The sequence below is a fragment of the Crocodylus porosus genome, unplaced genomic scaffold (genome assembly GCF_001723895.1).
Source record: "Crocodylus porosus isolate Cpor-Errol unplaced genomic scaffold, CroPor_comp1, whole genome shotgun sequence".
Taxonomy (NCBI): Eukaryota; Metazoa; Chordata; order Crocodylia; family Crocodylidae; genus Crocodylus; species Crocodylus porosus.
This window is the reverse complement of record NW_017728949.1, coordinates 9952272-9976102: the sequence shown is the minus strand read 5'-3', so window position 1 is coordinate 9976102 and position 23831 is coordinate 9952272. Positions and strand designations below refer to the sequence as shown.

The 23831-nt window shown below is 42.0% G+C and overlaps 1 protein-coding gene across 6 annotated transcripts in view; it reads left to right on the top strand.

Annotated features, from left to right (window-relative positions):
- ERBB4 (erb-b2 receptor tyrosine kinase 4) overlaps positions 1 to 23831 on the top strand; it is a 1148078-nt gene that overhangs the window by 826257 nt on the left and 297990 nt on the right. For all 6 annotated transcript variants that reach the window (XM_019553894.1, XM_019553891.1, XM_019553890.1 and 3 more), the window contains exons 6-9: positions 10237 to 10355; positions 15324 to 15465; positions 19679 to 19792; positions 23525 to 23651. In XM_019553894.1, coding sequence (XP_019409439.1) covers positions 10237 to 10355; positions 15324 to 15465; positions 19679 to 19792; positions 23525 to 23651 — 502 coding nt within the window. The remainder of the gene's footprint in view (positions 1 to 10236; positions 10356 to 15323; positions 15466 to 19678; positions 19793 to 23524; positions 23652 to 23831) is intronic.

Sequence of the window (23831 nt, the reverse complement as noted above, 5' to 3'; positions counted from 1 at the left end):
AGTGACCAGGAATAACGGTCACAAGCTGGCAGAGGGTAGGTTTAGACTGGAATATCAGGAGGCGCTACTTCACAGTCAGGGCAGCTAGGGTCTGGAACCAGCTTCCAAGAGAAGTAGTGCAGGCTCCTACCCTGGGGGTGTTTAAGAGGAGGTTAGACGAACACCTTGCCAGGGTCATTTGACCCCAGTACTCTTTCCTGCCATGGCAGGGGGTCGGACTACAAGATCTGCTTAGGTCCCTTCCGACCCTAGAAACTATGAAACTTACAAGTATACAGAGAGATGATTACCACAAAGGAAAATCATCCAGGTCAAATTCTACCCATTTAGCTCATGTAAGCTCACAGATTTCCATTGGGGTCGTCCCATTATAGTTGAAGGACCACAGATGTTTATTTTTAGAAGCTACAGTTTTAGATCTTCTCCAGATGTTATTATCTATAGGACTACGTTGAACTTGAGAGGAAATCCTCTGTGAATTGCCTTAATAGAAAGATGCTAACAAACCTCAGTCAGCTTGACCTGTTAACTTTAGCAGCATCCTAACAGGAAATCTGGAAATTCCTTTTTAGAAGTACAACATCTTTAATGGTTCTCATGCAAATATAATATACAATGCACTGTAGGATAAATAGTTTATATTGTAACCTTTTCCTAGAATGAGATGTTGGTATGTTATTAATGTGCTTGGTAAAGAGACAGTGAAAGAAAATCAGCTAGTTCCAATATGGATTTTGCAAGCAAATTCATTATTTTCGAATACAAATTTTAAAAGTCTCTAATGTGAGCAGGGTGATAGAGGTCTTGATTTAGCACATGCCTAAACTCAAACAAGCAAGCAATTCCACTGAAGTTAACATGCTTTCATATTTTCCTGAATCAGGACCAGAGTCCTCTGGACCAAAGTATATAAGCCCTGCATGTTTCTGAGTTTAACATACTGAGGAAATACCTTGTAATGCATGGTCTCTTAAAAAGCTATGGAACTTATAGAGTAACAATTTCCATAGCTTTCAGAGTACAAAAGCCTTAGAAAGGTAGAGTCCAACTGTAATTGTAGGTGAAACTGTTCAAAAGATTTTGCACTCCAAAAAAAAAAACAAAAAAACCCCACCCTCCCTCTCTTTCCCCCAGCCTCCTCACAAACCTCAACTTATCTGGGAACTTGCTGAGCTCATGCCAGTGAACTTCTCACTTCCTGATTGTTTAATCTTTCCCTATTCCCCTTCCAAATGATGGAACTTGTAGACATTTTGCTATTTATAGGATGGAGGAAATAGGTGTGTGTAGCCCAAAGAGCAATGGCGAATAAATCCCAAATAGCTATAGCTAAATGATGGTGGCTTGGGAAAGAGGAACCAAGTCACTTTTCTTTCCCTCATAATCCTAAGGAAAGCATTCCCCAGGTCTTTTGCTACCATAAATGTCTCTTGTACAAAGTGGAGGCTTCATCAGGCCTCTGATTTCTGCATTTGGGGAAAGGAAGAGTATAGAGGGCATAAATCTGCTGTACTGTACAGTATGCCAGGAATATTTTTAATCTGTAAATTACTTAACTGTTTAAAGGTCTTCCTAAACTTGAATATAAGGAAAACTCCTCCCAACAATTTTACTGTTTACAGTAGCCTCCATACAAGAAGAGTATTTTAAAAAATAAGTCATTAAGTCAGGAATTGACCATGGTGCCAAGTGGGGACATGGGGCTTTTTCTGTTGACCAATATAAATCTAAAGAGCATACATGGAAGTCAGGAAACAAGGAGGAATCTGTATAGCATAGACAGTTTGCCTGGCCCATGGAGCTATACCTCAGGGAGAGGGTCTCAGAGAAAGTCAGCTTTTGTAATATTAAGAAATATATGCAATTGCTTCCAGTATGATTTTAATATAGTTCCGACAATCAATAGTTTTATGATGTACTGATTATTACCTTGGCTTCCTGAGGCCACAATAAATATCACACTTTAAAATATAATTAATTATGTGAATCATAGGAATTTTCTACACATCGCCAGATTTTTAAGTTTTAAAAAGTGTTAGTTTTTTCTAGTGAAAGAGCAAGGACTTTTTATTGGGAGGGCAGGAAAGGGTGCTTTTGTTTTTTAACAGCTTTGCTATACTTAAAGGTTATAATGTGTTATATATGTCTTCCTTTTTCAGTTTTAATATTTTAAATTGCATCAGCCTGAAATTTGGCTCACAAACACTTGGCCCTAATACAATTTGCTCTTTTTTTTTTTTAATACAAAATAGTATTAAATCCTCAGAGCTTCAAAATGCATATATGAGACTTGCTTTTCATGGTTTTCTTATCCAATTTCAAGCCAAGGAGAAAAAAAAAAACCCCTGCCATCACACACAGGACATCTGGGTTAATTTTTAGAAGTAGAGTTGCAAATAATACAAATTGAAGTAAAAATGGATGCTAAATTGTAGAGCTATCCTGTGGTCCAGCAATGAGAGAGAAAAATGTCCACCCTGGTCTAAAAACCACCATCGCGTAATGCTGGCTTCCTGATGTCTTCACTGTCTGACTTTTTCCCTTGAGCTTGTCCTCTGGATCCACTCATTCCTTGTTAATAGCTTGTGGCTGTTAAGATAAAATAGAACCAGCTAGCTCATGGAATTGCTGAAAGTATTTTAGGTAACAAAATTGCCAACGCCAGGCATTCAAAAGTTATCAGACTGGCTTGAAAATAATGGGATCTTTTAAAACAAAACAAAAGTTGTTTGTTTCTTTCTGGTTTGAGGGTTATTAGCATTCAATATTTGCAAACTTTTCTAGGCAATGATGAGCGCAAGAAACTTTCTTTAAAAAAGCAAAATATTATTCTCACCCTAACCCTACAGGCTGTGAGTTGGGGGTAACATGGTAGGGGAAAAACAATGATATGGTACTATGCAGGCATGGAAACTATAGGTCAAGATACCAGCTGAAATAAATCAGTATAACTTCATTAACTTATGTGGATCTTCATCAGTTAAGAATCTGGCTCTATCAGTTAATTTTGCAGCTGTGGTTGTGTTCCTAAATTGTGAACTGTGGTCTGTGGATAACAAATTATTTATGTGCATTGCTTTTGTATATCTGTTTTAATGTTATCTATAGTTATGGTATTTTTCAATTGAAATGACCTGCTCCTTCATTTTGCAAGTTAGCATGAAAAAACCCTGCCTCTTGTGTTGCCGTTGAGTTTGCATAAATGACAAAAGACCCTTTTTCTATCCACAAGCTCATGCTTCAGCATCTGGATGGTTTTAGCTCATTCTAAATGCATCACTCTATTCCCTCATAACTTAAATGCTGACTGCTTCATGCCACCTTTTGCTTATCTGCACCTTCATTGCCTAAATAAATAGTGTGCATTCCTGCATCTCTTGAAGTTGCTGTCAGAGTTAATTGTGGGGACTTCATATTGAAAGAAGGTTCTTTTAGACTATAAAATTCCTCTACTTTTTAAAAACACAGTGCTCACTGTAGAGGAATCAGTAATTAGGTAAGTAATACTGTGGATTGAAAAGCTGGGGGTGTGCATATGTGTGTGTACACGTGCACTGAACCCTTGGAAATTGTTTCAATTTGCAAGGAATTACCTATTTTAGAACTAAATTATTTCAGAGACTGGAGCAGAGCTTCTTGGCCCAAGAGCTGATATTCTGCTTGGAGGAGCGGGGGGTCTGTTGACTCCCCTGGAAATTGTTAACTCCTCCTATATTTCCCATCTTTAAAAAAGGACCTCACGAGTTAAGAATCACAGCTAGACTATATTGTACTGTAATGCAATCCTATCTCACAAGCCAAATGGCAGTTATTTGACCAAGGGTGAAGTTATGCATTACCCTTAGACCATGCTAACGGCACTTCAAATGTGAGCATCTGCACTGAAGCTCATTAACTCTTGCTAAGTGCCCTCTGAATGTCTCAAAGTTATGCCACTTTAGATGAGGGTTATCTCTAGTTCGTGCTAAAGTAATTTCAGTCTGCTCCACAGACATTTAAAAAAAAAAAAAGTTTTTGAAATTCTACAGCATCCCATGATGTACTTCTCCCAGCCCATGTACCCCCACCCAGACCAGGGATAGAGCCTAGGTGTTCTGGCTCCTAACCACACACTTGGTCATAAGCTTTTTAGTGGAAAGTCAGGGCTGTGCAGGCAAGAAACAGAATTAACCCTTAACATGTGGTTAATAACATTTTAGCATGGTCTAACTTTAACACTGGTTAACAGTCCACAGATTTTATATGGTCTAAGTATAGCATGTAACTTCACCCTATTAGTATTTATATTTGGTAGGAATCAGCATAGCAGAAGCTTGACACTACATCTTTTACTGGAAAGAAGTGCTCTAACCATTGGCTTATTGCTTGCCGTAAAAGATCTACATTTGTATGCATCTTGGGATTTTTGGAGGGATGCAGAAAAGGGATCAAGGATTCAGGAAAGGGGGAGTACAAGAAAGTTGGTTCAAGGTTTTGTTCCAGTGTAAAAGATCTAAAAATATCTCCAAAACTAAAAATATTTTTTCCAAGCAGAATTACTGCTTTCCAGCCAGGCTTAGGGTTAAGCTTCCTCACACCAGTTAGGGTCTGTGTTTCTATTCTGAGAATAGAAGAATTGGTACCTTTTTCAAAATCAGCATCATCTAGAGACCTAGACAAATTGGAAGATGAGACCAAGAAAAAAAAATCTTATGAAGTTCAATAAGGACAAGTGCAAATTTCTGCACTTAGGACAGAACAATTGTTGGCAGAAATTTGCCCATGTACAGGTACAGGCTGGGAACTGACTGGCTAAGCAGCAGCTCTGCAGAAAAGGACCTGAGAGGGTTACCATGTACAATAAGCTGAATATGAACCAATAGTGTGCCCTTGTTATGAAGAAAGCTAACAGCATACTGAGCTACATTAGTAGGAGAGTTGCTGGCAGATTGGAGGAAGTGATTGTTCCCTTCTATTCAGCACCGGTGAAGCCACATCTGGAGTACTGGGTCTAGTTTTGAGCCTCCCACTACAGGAAGGGTGGGGACAAATTGGAGGGAGTCCAGCAGAGGGCAACAAAATGGTAAGGGGGTTGGGGGACATGATTTATGAGGAAAGGCTGAGAAAACTGTGTTTATTTAGTCTAGAGAAGAGAAGACTATGGGGAGACTTAATAGCAGTCTTTAAGGATCTGAAGGGAGGTTCGAAAGAGGATGGAGCTAGACTGTTCTCACTGGTGGCAGATGACAGAACAAGGAGCAATGGTCTCAAGTTGCAGCAAGTGAAGTTTAAGTTAGATATCAGGAAAAACTTTCTTATAAGGAGGGTAGTAAAGCACTGGAAAAGGCTACCCAGAGAGGTTGTGGAATCTCCATCATTAGAGCTTTTTAAGACCCTGGTAGACAAAGCCTTGGGTGGGATGATCTGTTGCCCTGAGGGGTCAGGCCAACACTCAGGATCTCAGTTTTGCACTGTTAGACAGGAGTGGGTGGTGTACAATTGCACATATACAAATACGCAAATCAATTAGGTACACACACACACACACACACACACACACACACACACACACAACCAGCTCAGGTGCATACACATCCAAACCAGCCTAGGCACATGCATATCTATCACTAATTCAAGCACATACACTATACACCCCAAAAGTTAGACTCGGATCACTAATTCGTATATCATGCACACAATGCCATGTATATATACACACACACTAGCGACTCAGATACATACATGTTTAAAATAACCAGTCTAGGTTCATGCACACCTATCACCAGTTTAAGCCCATACACGCTACACGCACCAAATATAGACAGAATCAGTTACCAACACCTGCACGTCCAATACACATATGTGGATTACTAATTCATATACTACACACACACACACACACAATGATATCTATATATGTAAATTTACTAATTCACACACATACCACCCACCTACGCATACACACAGGTGAGTTCCTGAGTTGGGTGTTGTGATGTGTATGTATGTATGTACTTGGTGTACTTGGGATACCCGGGGAAAGGTTAAGGTAAGAAAGTAGAAGTGTAGGGAGTGAAAGTTGCAGGAAGTGAAAGTCACCAGGACGAGGATTAGAACTGGTAGACTAGAGGGGCCTGGACTGAAGAACTTTAGGTTAATTGATTAAAAGACAGCCCAAAGCCTACAGAACAGGGCAGCAATGCTGGCACAGAGGCTGGGACTGGAGCCAGAGATACAGGGAAGCTGAAAAGGTAGGTGGGGAGAGGCAAAATGGGACTAAGGAAAAGTGTGGGTGTTAAAGAGGGGCTCTGGGTGTGGGGATCCAGAGGATAGCTCTGGGGCAGCTAGAGAAGTTGCAGGGAGTGGCAGTAGGTGCTGGGAGATGGAGAAAGGCTCCAGCTGCTGGAGAGAAAACTGCAAGACAGCCATGAGGAGCTGGGCAGCTGCAGGGGAGGGCGGGGAGGATAACTACAGAAGGTGTGTGGGAAGCCTGAAAACAGAGAGACAGACAGCAAAAAATCACAGGAAAAGTGGCAGGAAAGACTGAAAGGTGGCAGGACAGTGGGAAAGCAGAAAAAAGCAGCAGAAAGTCACAGGGAAAAGGCAGTAGGAGCAGGGGGAGAGCAGAAAATCACAGGAGAAGTAGCAGGAGAGACTGAAAAGTGGCAGGGCAGTGGAAAAGCAAAGAGAGGCTGAGAGGTGGCAGAAAAGGGGAGATGGAATTGGGAGGAGATTGGGAAACTAGCAGAGAGTGGGGGCTGGAGCTGAGAGAGAGAGAGAGAACGAGACTGGAATTTAAGATAGGGAAGGGACTGGGATTCAGTAAAACATGACCCAGCTCGGGGTTGCAAATGACAGCGGTTTTATTGAACAGGGGCGATGGTGACACAATGTTTTATTGGTTCCCTTGCACCCCCCCTTACCCCCCCATACACACAAGGGCAGCAGGGGTTAGAGAGGCTTGATGCAGGGGCTGAAGTCCACTGAAGTACAGGAGGAAAGAGAGAGAGAGAGAGTCCAAATTGTAGGACGAGGTGTGCAGGTAATATCTACCTATCCCAGGCTGGAAAGGGGTCCTTGTCCAGTAAGTGTTGTCCAGAGAGAGGTTGCCAGCAGGGCCTCTGGGTGGATAGGTGGTGTGGCATGGTGGTGGTCCATACGGAGAAGGTGTCCCTCTGGATCTGTCTTCACTGCCTTTTTTTATAGAGGCTACCACTGTGTTTCAATCATTCTCATTCATCCAAGAACCAATTTACATGGGAGGGGTACATGACTCGTACAGCTGCAACATGGGATGCCCAGGCAGAGGATAGAAGATGGAGGCTTAGCATATAAAATGGAAACTTAACATGACTTTGGTTCACTTACAAACACAGACCTAAATCATACAATATCCATTTGAAACAATAAAATTCAATACAAAAATGAAGATAATACAATATACAACAGTAAAATACAAACCTAATAATTATACAATATAAAACAGTGGATATCCAAAACCAAAAACTTGCTACCAAAATAAAAATGTTAAAGCTTGTCCTAAGTCTGAGTTCACTTATACTTATCTATAGAGAATAGAAAGGGAGAGAAAAAGTCAGAAGTGGTTGGGGAAGGGTAGGGAATGCATTTTAAAATAAATTTACAAAAAGAAAAACTGGGGGTTTTGCTACAGATCTAGTTGGGAATCATCTTGCTTTGAGCAGGGGGACTTCCTAAGGCCCCATCCGACCCTAATTTTCTATGATTTAAGGATTCTTTGATCAGCCTCTTAAGCAGCTGCCCATCTTCAGGGATATCTGGAAGTAGTGGTGTTGAGTGGATTAACAATCAAGAGACCTAGTACCATGAAGAGTTCAGGAAGGGCATACTTCAACTACAAACTCTTCTTCAGCCAGAAGAAGGGTATTTAAACCCAAAATCTTGCTAAGAAGACTTTTCCCAACTATTTGATTTGGTCTAATACAACGTATCAGATCATTACCTAAGGAACCTTGTCTGCCTAGAACCATGAAGATTTTTCAGTTGTGTCTCTGTAGTTACAGTTTTCTATTGGTTAACTCTAGGTGTACCCAACTCAATATGCATTTATTTTGCTCTACTGGGTTCCTTTGGCACTCCATGAACTCTAGAGGGAGCCTGGCTACTTAACTCTGAGTTTAAAGCAATGATCCTTAGTCTTACTTCCTTGAAAAGCACTGTTCAGTTGCTAATTGCTCATTCTCTGTTGCAACTCTTCTTCCTGCTGCATTTTTGCGCAAAAATGGACATGACTGGTGTGTTTTGTGCTGAACACTGGTGCCGTCAATGGTGTTTAGGCATGCACTGAGCAAATGTATTGGATTGCATCCTTCTGAGGACATCTATGACTTGCCATGCATCCCACTGGGACTTAGGCAGGAAATGGGCACCAGCTGCTTTGACCTGGGAATGCACCATAAGCACTTCTGCAGACACCCAGAGAATCACCAGGCATCTAGGGATTTGGGGATTTCATCTTTGTCTAAAAATCATCTTTTTACATATCCGCAAGAACTACTTCACAGTTAGGGCGGCTAGGAGCTGGAACCAACTTCCAAGGGAAGTGGTGCTGGCTCCTACCCTGGGGGCCTTTAAGAAGAGGCTTGATACCTACCTGGCTGGACTCATTTGAGCCCAGTTTTTCTTCTGCCCAGGCAGGGGGTTGGACTTGAAGATCTACAAGGTCCCTTCTGACCCTACTTCTATGATTCTATGATAAATTTTATGAGTGTGGTGGAAGGATTTTTGGGAATTTGTCAAATGAAACCTAGAAGCCCAGTAGACTTTTTTTTTGATGACATGACCAAATTCTAGTGGCAATGAAATCAGTTTGTAAATTATTTGTCCTGTAGGTTGGCATGTCTTGTGTAAGTGCTACAGCAGTTTATATTTTAAGTAATATGTAATGAAGAGAAATAGAAGATAATTGGTTTGTTCCTAACTCACTGGGTCACCTTAATCCTTGTTGTAAATTGAGATAATGGATATCTCAGAGGGATATCTACACAGAAAACTCTCTGACAGCAGGGATGCCTTCAAACATGCTGCGTTGCTCTGCAGGAGATGCCTTCTAAACTGGAAGCAGTGGAGACACATTCTCATGGTTCTTCAGGTGGGCTAATTAGTAATGTTGAATGACGGTGCTAATTAGTACCTTCTATGCCAATTAACCGTGTTGCATTGATGTAGCTAATTTGTTTCTGCTTTGGGAGACAGAGTAGTGTGGTGTGTTTGAGAGCACTGCTGCCCAGCAAGGTTGTCTCTATACTGCAAGCCTACCTAAGTCAGTAGGTTTAAAATGGCTGAGCACAGTCATTATTCTACAATGCATCTGCAAATCCATTCACAACATCTAACAAAGTAGGCTGCTCCTATGAAAGCTCATGTCTCTCTGAGTGAGTTAGTCAGTATATAAGGTGCCTTCTGTGATTCAAGCTAGAGTATAGTATTTATGAAAGGAGGCCAAGTACTAGAGTGTCATGTTTCCAGACATGTTCATAGTATAGGACTTGTATTTTATTCTGTTTAAACCCGTTCATCATAGTGACTAGGTAAAGGATAGCCAAAAATGAAATCTGGTTCTAAGATTACCAGACTGATTCTGAATTGCTACATATTACCCAGTCCTGTAACTTCTCGGGGGGGGGGAGCATTAATACCCAATAATATCAAAATAGAGGGATTTTATTGACTTTTCTTTCATCAACCTTTTCTAATTCCTTGAGGATCAAAGATTCAGTATTTCTTCTGACTTTCCAAAGTTAAAAGAACCATATTCCAGAACCCAGACATGCCTATCCTATCAACTAAGGATTTTCACATCCTTATGCAGAAGGTGTATTATAGAGGGCATGAGTGATCTCTGGCTTGCAGATAGTGATAGAAAACAATCTGATTTCTTAATATTCTGTTGTCTGTTAAGTTTTTTAATGTGTTAGTAATTTTATGCCCTTCTTTGGTTTAAATCAGCGCTTCCCAAACTCTGACAGATTGCGTGCCACCAATTTAAAATGATACAACCTTAAGTATCACTAGCAAATGCTTCAGTTCATCCTTAAGTCCCACCAGCAAATTTTTGTCATATAAAATAATTATAATAAATCTGTTAACACATACCACTGAGGTACCGATGCCACAGATTGGGAACCACTGATTTAAATACTTATTACATTTCTCGGATCAGTTTAAATCATTCTGTTTTAGCTCTGATTCTGACACAGCTGGTTTCTCTGTCCTTTCCAGTAACAAAGACAGTGTGTGCAGAGCAATGTGATGGACGATGCTACGGGCCTTATGTCAGTGACTGTTGCCATCGGGAATGTGCTGGAGGTTGTTCTGGACCTAAAGACACTGATTGCTTTGTAAGTTTGGGAGTTTTCTCATTTCCCTCATTGCACCATCTGCAGTGCAAGTTCTTATGCTTTAATCCATGGAATTCATGACTTTTGTCAACTTTAATGTACTGCATGTAGTTTTATAGATTTTAGGTGCAAATTTTTTCATTTTGCATTTTTCCATTTCATTTACACTATGTATCAGTTTATATTACCCATTAAAAGATTTGTGAGATTTACAATTACAGATTGGGAACTATTTATATGCTAATCTGTGTGATTTTTATCTTTTACTTGTCTAAAATTAACTTTTATAGATGGTAGGGGATTTATAGGAATTTGCCATTTGAATTTAGGGTTTGTTAATTCTGCTTTGTATGCTTTTTTTCTGAAAGTTAAGAATACAGATTAGCTTCTGTGATAAAGGTGTTTCCCAAACTTTAGTGAAAAAACTCAACCATTCATCTATGATGTGCTTTGCAGAAGTGCTATAAAGAAAGTAGTTTCCAATCTGCTTAACCTCCTATGCACACAATATTTTTTTAAATGGAAAGTTCTTAAAATAAATTAGGAGAGTTTAACTTTTCAAAACAGACAATCTAAACATATAGGTCATTGACCAAATTAATCCCATTTTCAATCAACTGTTTTTTATAAATGAGCAAGCAGCCTTTGCCCCTAATAATGAACATACTACCCAAACAGGTGCAAATGCAGAGTACATATTTAAGTTTCTGCCAGTCATTTCAAGACATGTTATGAATGAGCCGAGACAATTCTACAAGGACAGAGGGTGACTACTTTCATTGAGTTGAGAGCTGAACTCTTTGAAGCTTCTTCAAAAATCTGTTACATAACATAAGGAAAACCCATTAGTAGATTTTTGGCGTGCATAATCTTGTATGTTTTGTATTATAACAAAATAGATAGTAATGAGCTGTTACAAAGGTATCAATCAGAACTGTTATCCACCTGTCACTGGCATGCAAATCTCTGAGTAGTAGGTGCCTGTGCTTCTGTAGCCTACCTAAAAGTTCTGTCCTGACGCTACTCCCAAGTAGCCCCCAAGGTCTGGAACAGTCTGCCAGCGGAGGTGGTTCAAGCACCTACATTGAACACCTTCAGGAGTAAATTGGATGCTTATCTTGCTGGGATCCTATGACCCCAGCTGACTTCCTGCCCTTTGGGCAGGGGGCTGGACTCAATGATCTCCCGAGGTCCCTTCCAGCCCTAATGTCTATGAAATCTATGAAATCTACTCTGTGGTTTCAAGTACTTGGGGAATGCAGCATATTGACAGCTATAACTAGTTAATGAAGCAGGCAATGGTGATTAGTGCTTTATTGAACCTTGATGGAGAATGTATACGCAGGGTGCATGCAGACATTCAGGGAGGTTAAGGATAGGTTACACTGAGTTATGTAATGGCCATCCAATCTAAGGTAAATTGGGATGGTGAGGCTAGTTGCTGTAGGTCAAGAGAACAGGGGCAAGTGGAGTCCATGGAGGGTTGGTGGTATTGGAGTGGGGTTTGTTGGGAGGATCAGAGGAGCAAGAGGGGTCCATGGGGATCTTTGGAGGGGATCAGAAAGTTAGTGCGGTTCGTGGGAGGGGTTGGTGGAGTCCAGGAGGGTTTAAGGAAATTAGAAGGCTAGCAGTGTCAGTGGGGGAGGGTTGGGGGACAATGTGTGTGGAGGGGTGCTCTCTTTCCCTGGAACCAGGGACTATTTTTATCCCCCTAGCTCCCCCTCAGCCTTAGATGAACAGCAACCCGCCAGTCCTGCCTGCCACTCTCCCCATCCTGTCTTACTTCCTCAGCTGCCAGCACTGGCAAACACTGGTAAAACCAACACTGAAAGTGGCTTGTGGGATGAGGGGCTTGGTGGGCCTGTGAGGGGGTAGGAAAAATGCAGCCCTGGGACGGGCACTGTGCTGGGAAATGTACAGAAGTTCAGCTAAGTCAGTCTCGCTGAACCCATCACAGGAACCCATCTGAGGTACAGTTAACTTAGATTGGGTTGGCCTTTTTTAGACAAGTCTAACCTTCCTGACCTTCTGTACAGTTCACACTTAGCTAGACCTAACTAGGGATCTAAGTGTAGGGTTTGCACCTGGGTGAACTAAGTTAAATCGGGTGGCCATTTTTAACATTATCTAACCTCTCCAAATATCTGTCTGTACACATAGCAGTCCTAATTCAAAGTTAAATAGAATTCAACAGTCGCTGCACCCAAAGATTTTATGAAATAGAGCCCCAGATAAAGGAAGTATTACTATATCCCCATTTCACATACAGAGCAACTTGCTCAAGTTGCTGTCAAATATCTGTGGACTGACCCCAAATCATTTGAATCTTTATCTGTTGCATTATGCTCAGAGCTATCTTCCCTGAAATCTTCAAAGGCCCTAGCAGTATTGTAGTAGTATCACTAGCACCACAACACCATGAAGAAAATATAATTTCTATTAGGTATTGAACACTTCACATTTTTCTGCAGCATAATTGTAGCAATTATGAAAATGTCTTTGCTAAAAATCATGTTGGCATGTTTGTGCTGATCCAATGTGAAAATGCCTAAGGGCTGATTCCCATTTAAACAAAGTCCCTAGAGTAATGTAAAGGGTAAATCAAAACCCTTTCATTCTGATTAATTTCCTTTCATGTACCGGGCAAGAAGTAACACTTTAGGCTGCAGTGGAGGGCACATACAGACACTAGATTGTGGTTTTATTAAAACTACTGCTATTTACTTTTAACTAACTTGAATGCCTTCATTTTTCCTATGCATGCTGCTTTGCTTTCATATGCATATAGGTGCATTTAGAAACAATCACTGTAAGTTTTGCATATGTTAGCGAAACAATTATAAATGTACACAAAGTTTTAGAGTCATAAATTAAAACTTCCTGAGTCTTCTAGATTGGATTTTAATAGATTCTTCCTGGAAGGTGTCACCTCCTTGAGTAATGTTTCATTGGTATGCCTCATTCTGATTATGTATTTACTAAGCCATCATCAGAGGATTGTCATGTTTATGATAAAGTACTTGCTAAGACAACAGTGGATATAGAAAATGTGTTGAGGAAGCAAAGTAAATTAGTATTTATTAATAAACAGAACTATAGTTTATGATGCATTAAGAAATCCTTTGGCATATTATGGCGGCTTCTGAAAGCCTGTAATATCATTGTGTTGTAAATATGTGTTTAATATTGCCAGATTAAGTTCACTCATCCTCCTCTGCACACATTTTGAACACAAGATAATATGCATCTCCTGGCATGACTATTTCATCATAATTACTTGCAAGGTTTTGAAGATGCTCTCAGGTCTGGGGTTGAAATAAGTTTGTGAAATACAGCTTTTCTTTTAAGGCCTGATCCAAAGTCAATAAAGTTAGTGTCAAGACTCTTATTGACATCAGTGGACTTTGGATCAAAACTCTACTTAGGGACTAAAGGCATGTCTATACCATAGTAACCCCAAGCACACCTATACAGGATCCAAGGCCAGAAATACACTGATAAAGATGCTCTCAGAAGCTGCTGTCAAACACTGAAAACCAAAGCCTCAAGAGTAGCTACAAGAGATTTCCCCACCCCCACAGGTGTCTTCACCAACGTTTCTGGGTTCAGAGAGTGTCAGCAAGAGCAGGTGGGTGGGCATGCTTGGGAATGGCTGGACCAAAGAGTGTTGTACCTTCTAGAAGTTAAGTTAGATGGTGTTGGAGATTTACAATGGTATAACATATATCAATTTGTACACTTCACATTAGTGTCCAGAGAAGACGGACAGTCATCTCTCCAGAGGTAGCTATCCTCAATAGGTGATATTACCATGCTTTGCAAGCAGGTATCAAGAGAAGAGTTGAAGAGGTAGCTGCTATTCTAGCCTGCAATAGCCCAGAGCTATGGACATGTGACAACTTTACTTTAGACCGGATTGCCTTACCTCAGTGTTAAGCTGTATGTTGTGTCTGTTCTATATTTATACCAGTGAAAAGGCACATTAGACTGATATAAATACGTTGTGTTCTCCATGGGGAAACATCATCCTGTAGCTATGATTGCTAAAGATGCAGACAAGAGCAGATCAGGAATGTGCTGGAGTAGCTCAAATTGTTTTCTATGCAGAAAATAATTATTGAAAATTGAGACGACATGGGATTTTCCTGACTCAGACAATTTGCTCTCGAAGTTTGTTCCTAAATTATAGTTAGTATAATAGACAGGACACTAGATTATAAGAAATGCAGAAATCAGTGTTTTCTTCAATGGGCAGTGGCCAGCCAGAACAGTCAATTATTTTACTTACATTCTTCTACCCTTTTTACCTATCTACTTGATTATTTATCTGTCATTGCCTTGTCCTCTGTCCGGAGTGTGTGGTTGAGTTGGGATGTTAAGTGATATAAAGTGCTATTTTCTCTTCTCAGTGTGTGAAGCAACTGACCTTGTTAAATTTGTTACTTAGGAAAATGACCCCGTCCTGTGCTAGCTTAAAGAAAAAATCGTATCCCTATTGCTGCCTAATTGGGAGTTTCAGTCCTCTGCTGGACTTCAGATTCCTGCCATAAGAGATCAGAATGTTGGCCTGCTAAAGCACAGATCATTAGTGCATGTTCAGCCGGACATAAGCAGCTTAAATAGCAGTTCACTTTTGGCAAATTTGGAACTGCCTGTCAAGTTTGCAATTAATGTGTTGCTAATGGTGAGAATAATAGTGAAAAAATAATGTTTCCTTTTATAACATGTATTAAGATTGTTGCATTTCCAAAATGATGTTTTAGGGGCTCAAACTGTCTTTTATAACAAATCCAGGTTTTGCTAAGATCTTAAGAAGAAACCTAAGTGGAAAAACAAAGCTTAAAAACCATGCACCCACACCTAATTGCTGCAACAGTACCTCTGCAGTTAATGAATAGACTGGGTACTGGTCTAAAGTAAGTATATCAAGAAAGCGCCACATGATCAGTTTGATTTCTTATATTTCAGGCTTGCATGAATTTCAATGACAGTGGAGCGTGTGTCACTCAGTGCCCTCAGACTTTTGTCTACAATCCCACCACCTTTCAGCTGGAGCACAATCATAATGCCAAGTACACCTATGGAGCTTTTTGTGTCAAAAAATGTCCACGTAAGTTACCTGATGCCTGTTTTGTTCCCCAATATCAGTGAAGTGCATGGTATGCGATTCCTTGTGAACAAAAACCTTTTTTTAGAGACTATTATGAAGTAATGTTAAGATTGGAGCTGAATGAATAGCCTGATAGGGCTAATCATTCCAACTCTGCTGTTTAGCAGTAACAGTTTGAAGTTATGTGTTAGTCAAGCAGAATGACATTTTTGGAAGCTGACATTTTGCAAATGCCCAATAATAGAGCCAACATTCAAAAAAACAAACATAAAACTCCCACAAGACAAAAAAAAAGCTGTGATTTCACTAGTTTTCAGACTTTGTCTAGCACTCAAATATTTTTGGTTTTATTCAGTCTCCATAATCTTAGAAAGTATTCTTTGAGTAATTCAGAAGACTATTCTAAATTAAAATGGTTATGTAGAGGTAGGATTTCAGTTTTAGTAAATGACTTGTTTATACAAATTCTGTGTTTGACAGACCTTATTTACTGAGGAGGAATATTTTCTTCCCCAAACCTGATGCTGTGTAGCTAGTTCTTACCCTTCTACCTACTTCAGAAATGAACTGACTTGCTAGCTTTGCATCTAACCTTTTACTCTGAAGTTGAGGTGTTTAATAAATGTGTTGTACAATAGTGTACTCTAAAGTTACATCTCTAAGGAATATGCAGCATTGGTTTGTACCTTAGTACTAGATTCAGTGAGATTCTGAACAGTTTTTGTTCCAGACCTATCAGCTAGGTACAGTTGAAAATAATAGCCATCCTCAAAAACATTGGTTAGATATAAGGAAAGGAAAAATACCTGCCCTAGGCTACAGAGCTATTCCCTTCTTCCAGTCCACATGTACAATAATTGGACAGGATCCCAGACAAATTCCCCTTGAGAGTTAAATCAGAAGGTCAGTTAACATATCTACTGACTCCACTCATAGGTGCCAGGGAAATATAAATAAGCCATTTGGCATCAGGTGGTAGATAGATAGTAGGGATTTGTGAAGCTTCGGTAGCTGATTCAATTTGGAGGAGATTTGGTCCGATTCAGTGGCCAAATCTCCAAATCCAAATTGAAACTGGAGACCCATTAAAAGGTCCAAATCGAATTCGAAGCCTCTGAATCAATTTGGAGAGATTCAGAGATTTGGAAGGCTTGCAGCAAATCTTCATGCCTGCACGATGGGCTACCATCCCTGCTATTTTCATCCCACTGTGCCGGAGAACCTTTGAGGGTGCTTACCACTTGGGGGCTCCCACAGGCTCTAGTGGGAGCCTGCTTTGGAGCAGCAGCAGAGGAAAACCCCTAGGTACCATTTAAAGGGGGAAGGTGTGTGGCAGGGCACTGTTGGTGAGGGGGTAGTCTGGAGCCCTGAGTGAGGGGGGCAGAAATTAGGACCCCAGTGAGGGGGTAGCCGAAGTGAAGGGGGCCAAGATCTGTAGCCCCAAGTGAGGGGGCAGTGGGGAGCCCCAGTGATGGGGTAGCCCCAAATGAGGGGCTGAGAACTGGGGCCCCAAGTGAGGGGGGTGATGTGGAGCCCCAAGTAAGGGGAGCAGGCCAAGGTAAGTCTTTGGACACCTGAGGCCGAGGTTTGGGCCAGAGGCCAAGTGAAGGGGAATCAGCCCCAGAGTGAGAGTGGTGAGTCCTGACCCTGGTAAGTCCTCCATTGTGGGGAGACAAAGTGTGGGTTGAATGTAAGGTCTCAGGGTAGCACCATGACCTGCTGCTCCAGGGGGGGAGTGAGAGTCCCCTGTGAGATCCTGGAGTACCAGTCATGGTGTAAGGTACCCCAGCTCCCCACATCCAGGAAGGTGAACCTGGAGAAAGTGTGGGGCTAGTGAGGCCGGAGGTTGAGTGCCCTACTGGTCAGTGCTGGGGCCAGGACCAGAGAGGTCAAAAGGGCCAGGGTCCCACAGTGAGGGATGCCCAGAGCTGGGGGCCTGGGTTCCCACCTGGCCTTGGAGGTGAGGCCAGGGCCTGTGTGGCTGAAGGTCCTGGGGGGACCATGCCCAAGAGAGGAATAGCTACAGGGAGCTCAGCAGCCTGAATGATGGCAGAATTGGCTGCCTGACTGGAGAGATCAAAGGAGGGTCCTGACAGGAGGATTCTGGAGCCCAGTGTAGGGCTGGTGTGACAAACATCTGGATGCCATCTGCGAGGCACGGGCTACGGTGTAGGGGAGGTTTGGAGCCGCAGATAGCGCCCCCTGGCATCAGGGCATAAAATGGGCAGCCTCCTGCCTTAATTAACAACTATGAATTAATTAAAAATAAGGAATGGCAGGAGAGTCAGGTGAGTGGCATGCCCAATGGCAAATGGGGAACCTAGCACTATGTCTAGGCAGGGAGCCCCACTTTGCCACACCCACTCTGCCTTAACACATACAAGTGATACAAGTTTTGCTTTGAATGGTTTGAGATACATTTTCACAGAAACCCCTTTATTTATCTCCTTCAAACTTGCCAGACCTTATGCCTTCAGAAGAGGATACCATCCCTGCTGTTATCATCCGAATTTGCAAAACAATGAAAAAGTTATAGGTATTTTAGTGATTCCCCATTATAATCTATGGCCGAATCTCCAAATCGGCAAAATCAAATGGGACAGTGATTCAAATCACCAAACTGAATTACTGTCCCTCCAAATCAGCCGGACATGTATCCAAAACGAATACTTGCTGCTTTGCACAGGCCTAATAGATTGAGATGCTCTTTCTTTATAGGAGGGGAGTAGTGAGTACTACAAAATGTTGCCACTGGCCTTCTCTGAGCCATCCTGTCCTAGATAGGTACATCTGTATGCTTCTGAAAATATTATTGAAATTAATCCTTTCTTTTAAAAGGTGCCTAAGTAGGTTATAAATAAGCACAATTCTCTGTGGTCTATCAGCCAACATGTGCATTCTTATCTGGTCCTGATAATTTCTGACAGCCTGTTGCCCATTAAAAAGACAATGTTTAGTTTTTCTCTTCCTCCCTCCACCAAGTTCTGTGAGTATTGTCTCATGCTAACCAGAACATAAGTATGATAAGAGAAAGCAAACTCTTATAAATGGAACCTTAATTCAGCCCAAATCAGACTCAGAATTTCAATTTCTACAGTATTCCCCGCAGTTGTAATAGGGAAGACCACAATGATTGTCAGAAATATTAAGGGTTAAAGTAATGTTAAAAGCCAGGGTTAGATTCTTCCACCTTGCTTAAACTGAGGATATGTGTTACTTGCCAGAGTAGTCCCATTGCTCTCCACTATTTTAATGATGCCCCTTATACTTGTTCATTATGAAAATGAAAGTTAATTGCCGTATAGGCTCTTCCCTCCTCCTAATTCTTTATTAGTCTTTAATAATTCATGATTTTTCCCCTGAAAGTTTAAGATATTTGAAATTAAGGCTTTTCTAGTGCTTCTTTCCACTTGTGCTCCTCTCATGAAAAGAAACATAGGTGATAGGTATTGTAGGCACACATCTGATTTCACACAGTCTTTTGAGACCAAGACAGGTAAATTTTTCTTGGCGGCAGCCTATAAGTATATAATGGTGTGCACTGGGAACTGAGAGAACATCTGTTCACCAGGGAACCCCATAGGAAGACATGGTCCAACAGTCACAAACTCTTGGAAGACCGTTTTAGGCTGGACATAAGGAAAAACTTATTTACTATCTGAGTCCCCAGGGCCTGGAATAGAATTCCCCCAGAGGTGGTGCAGGCACCTACTCTGGATTCCTTTAGGAAACACTTGGATATCTATCTTGCTGGGATCATTTGACCCCAGCTGACTGCCTGCCGTTTGGGCAGGATGTTGGACCTGGTGATCTTGAGAGGTCCCTTCCAGCCCTAATGCCTATGGAATCTGTGAAATCTATGAAATTTCAGTAACTGGATAGAAAAGAAATTATCTTCACACCATTTGGGAAAATGGTAATGGATAAAACTGTTAAAATGTAGACTTAGTGTAAATCCTTAGTGACTTAGGTTCTTAGGAGAACTTCAGTCTCATTAACTTCCATGGGTCTTCAGCTGTCACATTTGTTCCCTTTTTGCAAATGGGATTTAAGCTCCCAAATCACTTAGGTGCTTTTGAAATTTTTACCCTCTATTAAAACATTAAGTCAATAATTAAACTTTTTTTATCTTCCGAGTGCAAAATTACCAGTCTCAAGATTACATAGTACATTGGCTCATTTTGAGTACTGTCCTTTTTTTTTTCCCCTCCAGATAACTTTGTGGTGGATTCCAGCTCCTGCGTACGTGCCTGTCCCAGCTCCAAAATGGAGGTTGAAGAAAATGGTATTAAGATGTGCAAACCCTGCACTGACATTTGTCCTAAAGGTAGATGTTAATTTATCATAGCTTTTCTTGGAATTTGTCTGCATACCTGTACTGCAAAGCAGATTTTTTAAAATGAAATGTTGTTCATTAATAAGTTTTACAATATCCAGTAGCAACAGCTAACGGACATTAAACTATGGTGGCTAAATTTAATGTATTTCAGGTTTTATCACTATGATATGTTAATATGGGTAACGTATGCATTTCTTCTTTGGGAAAAGCCAAGGCTACTATATTTTATAAATCCTTTTTAGAGGAGTAAAAGTGTAAGGGTTTCGTTAATGGTTACTAGTATTAATATTCATACAAGTTTAAACTTAACTGTGGGAAACTTATAGGGGAAAAGTTCCAAAGCCCTCACTACTCACGGGGTGCCTACAGACATTTAGGGGAGGCACAAACTCATGGTGCTTTACACAAAGGAGTTAGAGCCCCTCCTTCCCCCTCCCCCACAACTCAACAGATGGGTCAGCAGGACTCAAGCTTGCCTGTATCAGCCCGGGCCAATGGGCAGGGGTGCTCCAGCAGCCTCTCAGGAAGTTGCCAAACTACTCCTCACCCTCACCCTCACCCTCAACTTCACCCTTCCCCCAGCTCTAGGCATGGCAAAGCTGAGCCAGCAGCTGGGGTAGACGAAGGGAGCCCCCCTGCCTCATGGGACTCCCCAGCTACCTTGACTGGGGTATTGGGGGAGCCAGGCTGGGACTGGCCTGTGTGGTGGGAGGGGGCTCCCTTCCTCAATCCCTGGCTTGAGCCTCTTGACAATGGCAATGCACAGCTATTGGCTGGGCTTCGCTGTGGCTGGAGATATGGTGTGGGGGCAGGTGGGGTGGAAAAGCCCACTTACCCACTTGTCCCCTTGCCTCATGGCCCCAGCCTGACTCCCCTCAATACCTAACCCCCAGCTCTGGCCATAACAAAACCCAGCTGGCAACTATATGCTTTCTCTTCTCCTTCCCTCTCCTTCTCTTGCTACACAGGGAGGAGACTCTCTCCTCTCTGTAACATCCCTGAGGGTAGGGCTGGGCTGGTGCCACTGGCCATGAAAATATTAACCTTAGAAGAACCTGAACAGAAGTTCCCTAACATACTGTGTTCTAGAGCACCTTCTGCTAATAGCTGATTTATCGAGGGTTAGTTTTTTGTGTGATCATCCATTGTAAATGCTCTGCAACCATGAACATTTGTTATGTAACAGCTGTAGAGTGCATTCAGGGGTCAGATCATGTGAAAAATATAACTTGTATTAGCATCCACTAACTGTACTGTTATCTTTGTGGGATATCCCACACCTCCAATTATAGCTTTTGGGGGGCTCCACTTCCTTAAAAGATCATTCCTGACCTTGAGAAAAACAAAATGCTCTCTTCTTTCCTCTGATGGATATGAAAGAGGTCCAAGACTCTTTCTCTTACCAGGAAACTTCTGAATGTAATGCCCATTCCATTTACTTTACCAACAGGTCATCAATGGGAGGGTCATGCATATCTTTTTCTTAATACAAGGTACCAGCAGCAATAGGAATAAAACACTACCTGTTTTCCCCACCACCAGCCTGTGGCATTCTCCTGTACTGTTGTAATAGAGGCAGACACCAGATGCTTCCTGTAAAGAAATATAATAGGCAGCAAGCAGGTCAAGCCCCAAACAGTAATACCACATGGGGTGGAAGCAAACAAACAGAAAGACCTCTGCCTCATGCTGATTTAAATGCAGATGGTCTCATTGCATTCTAAACTGAATTCAATGTTTATTTCTTGAGTCTAGATGCAATAAATAGCTCTTCCCCAAATATATACTTCCACATGCAGGCACATGTGTGCACAATTTTCTATTTGAGCTCATAGCCCTATCTATTGGGAAGAAGGAGAGTGATAATACTGTTATCATGTTTCTGTGAGAGGGGCTCAGATACTGCAATGATAGGAGCCAATGTTGGAGTCTAATGTAAGTAGCTGTCTGTGTTGACCAGTTGTAATCAGGGGACACTGTACCCAGGTGACTAGCATATATGCCAGAGCATGCAAGTTTTGAATTAAATGGAAGGGCCTCACTGGGAAGCATCTAGCTGTATTGCTAACAGCTGCATAGCAGCTAACAGCTTGTTTGTCAGTTGGATGCTCAGGAGGAATAAGGGAAACATTAGCACTTCTTTTTTAAAGGGCAAATACCTAAAATTCCATATTTTTAGACCTTGAAAAGTTTGTTTTCAGGAATGGGCAAATGTTCTGAACCCAGGGTATCTAAACTTTTGTGGTTGCAGGCTGAATGATTGGTTCAGGATCAGTCCTCAGGGTGGATTAAACCCTGTGCATCAGGATCAAGCACTCCACTTCCTTCCTTGGCCCCATAACACTGGATTAGGGCCCTGTGCTGCAAGATCATGATGCTGTACCATCTCCATCAGCCACCAGTCACTTGCCCCACAATCGGAGCCTGGCACTGCTTCCCTCAGCTGTATATCTCCCTGGGGCCTGTGCCAAAAGATTGGGACCCCTCCCTATTTTTCTTGGCCAGTGTTGCCTCCCTGGGGCCCTGCACCACTGGATCAAGCCCCATGCTGCCTCCAGAAAGTCAGTATGTGCCCGGATGGGGCCCCAGGCTACTTATGCTTGCCAATCCAGCATATTGTCTTTCTTGGGACCTTCCAACAAATCTAAAAGTTTGGTGGCAGTGGAATGGCAATTGGTACTATCACTTCTCCCACCACACAGTTTTTGGACTTGTACAGACCCCTGCAGGCTTGACTGCATGGTCTGGGGGCTGGATGTGACCTGGAGGTGGGGGGTTGAGCATTAAGGCTGTTACAGACCTTCATTTGCTGATTTGATTCAGCAGAGATTCAGCCTGATTTGGCAGCCTAGTCTCCGAACTGAATCAGGAGACCCTTTGATCCCTCTGAATCAAATTGGAAACTCTGAATCAATTTGGAGAGATCTGATGATTCAGACATAGACACAGCTTTATATATTTTTTTCTACAAACCTCAAGGTACCAAGTGACTTGTGAATGCTGACCTGCTGGGGTGGATAGAGCATCCTATAGGAGTGTGGTGGGGTCCCTAGCATGCTCGGTGGTGGACCTGGAGTGGACCTGAAGCACTTCTGGTCCAATTCTGGGTGCACCGCGGTGTGCACAGGGGACCTGCCCCCCTGCACAACCACTGGTGCCTTCTGGGTCTGGGTGGGCACCCAGGGTCCCCCCCATGGCTGATCACTAAGCCAGGGGGTGTGGGGAGTGTCCCCCATGCACTCAGTGGTGGACCTGGAAGTGGACCAGAAGTACTTCCTGTCCACTTCTGGGTCTGCCACCTATCACATGGGTCCCCCCCTCCCAACTCCTGTGGGATGCTCCATCTGCCCCACCATCTTAGTATTCACGAGCTACACCTGGTACCTCAAGATATGTAGAAAAAAACATTTAAATCTGTGTCTGTGGCTGAATTTCTGATTCTCTGAATCAGCATCAAATCTTCAGATTCAGCCAAAATGAATTGGGACAGTGATCCAAATCAACTAATTGAATTGCTGTCTCCGATTCAGGCTGAATCAGAATCTGAATCCAATATGGCCTGTTTTGCACACCCCTATTGAGCATCCCTCTTCTGAACCATTAATAGACCATTTTGCCCATTTCTGGAGCAAATAAATTCTCAGGTGACTAAACATTGAACACTTCTTGATTAACTGAACATTTTTACCAGCTGTTTTCACATGTTTCTTGTTTTGGCAGCATGTGATGGCATTGGCACAGGGAGTTTGGTGTCAGCTCAAACTGTGGATTCCAGCAACATTGACAAGTTCATAAACTGCACCAAGATCAATGGAAATCTGATTTTTCTTGTCACTGGGATTCATGGGTAAGTCCAAAAACTTTGTGCCAGACTGTGGTTTTGCAGCAGGGGAGAATTAATTGTGGACATCCTGACTTGTGGCTTCTGGAATGGCTGATTAAATAGAAGCTCCAAACTAAATTGGTTTTCTCTTCACTTTGTGAAGCGATGATTCTGTCAGCTTGATACTTACATTCAGCTTTTACA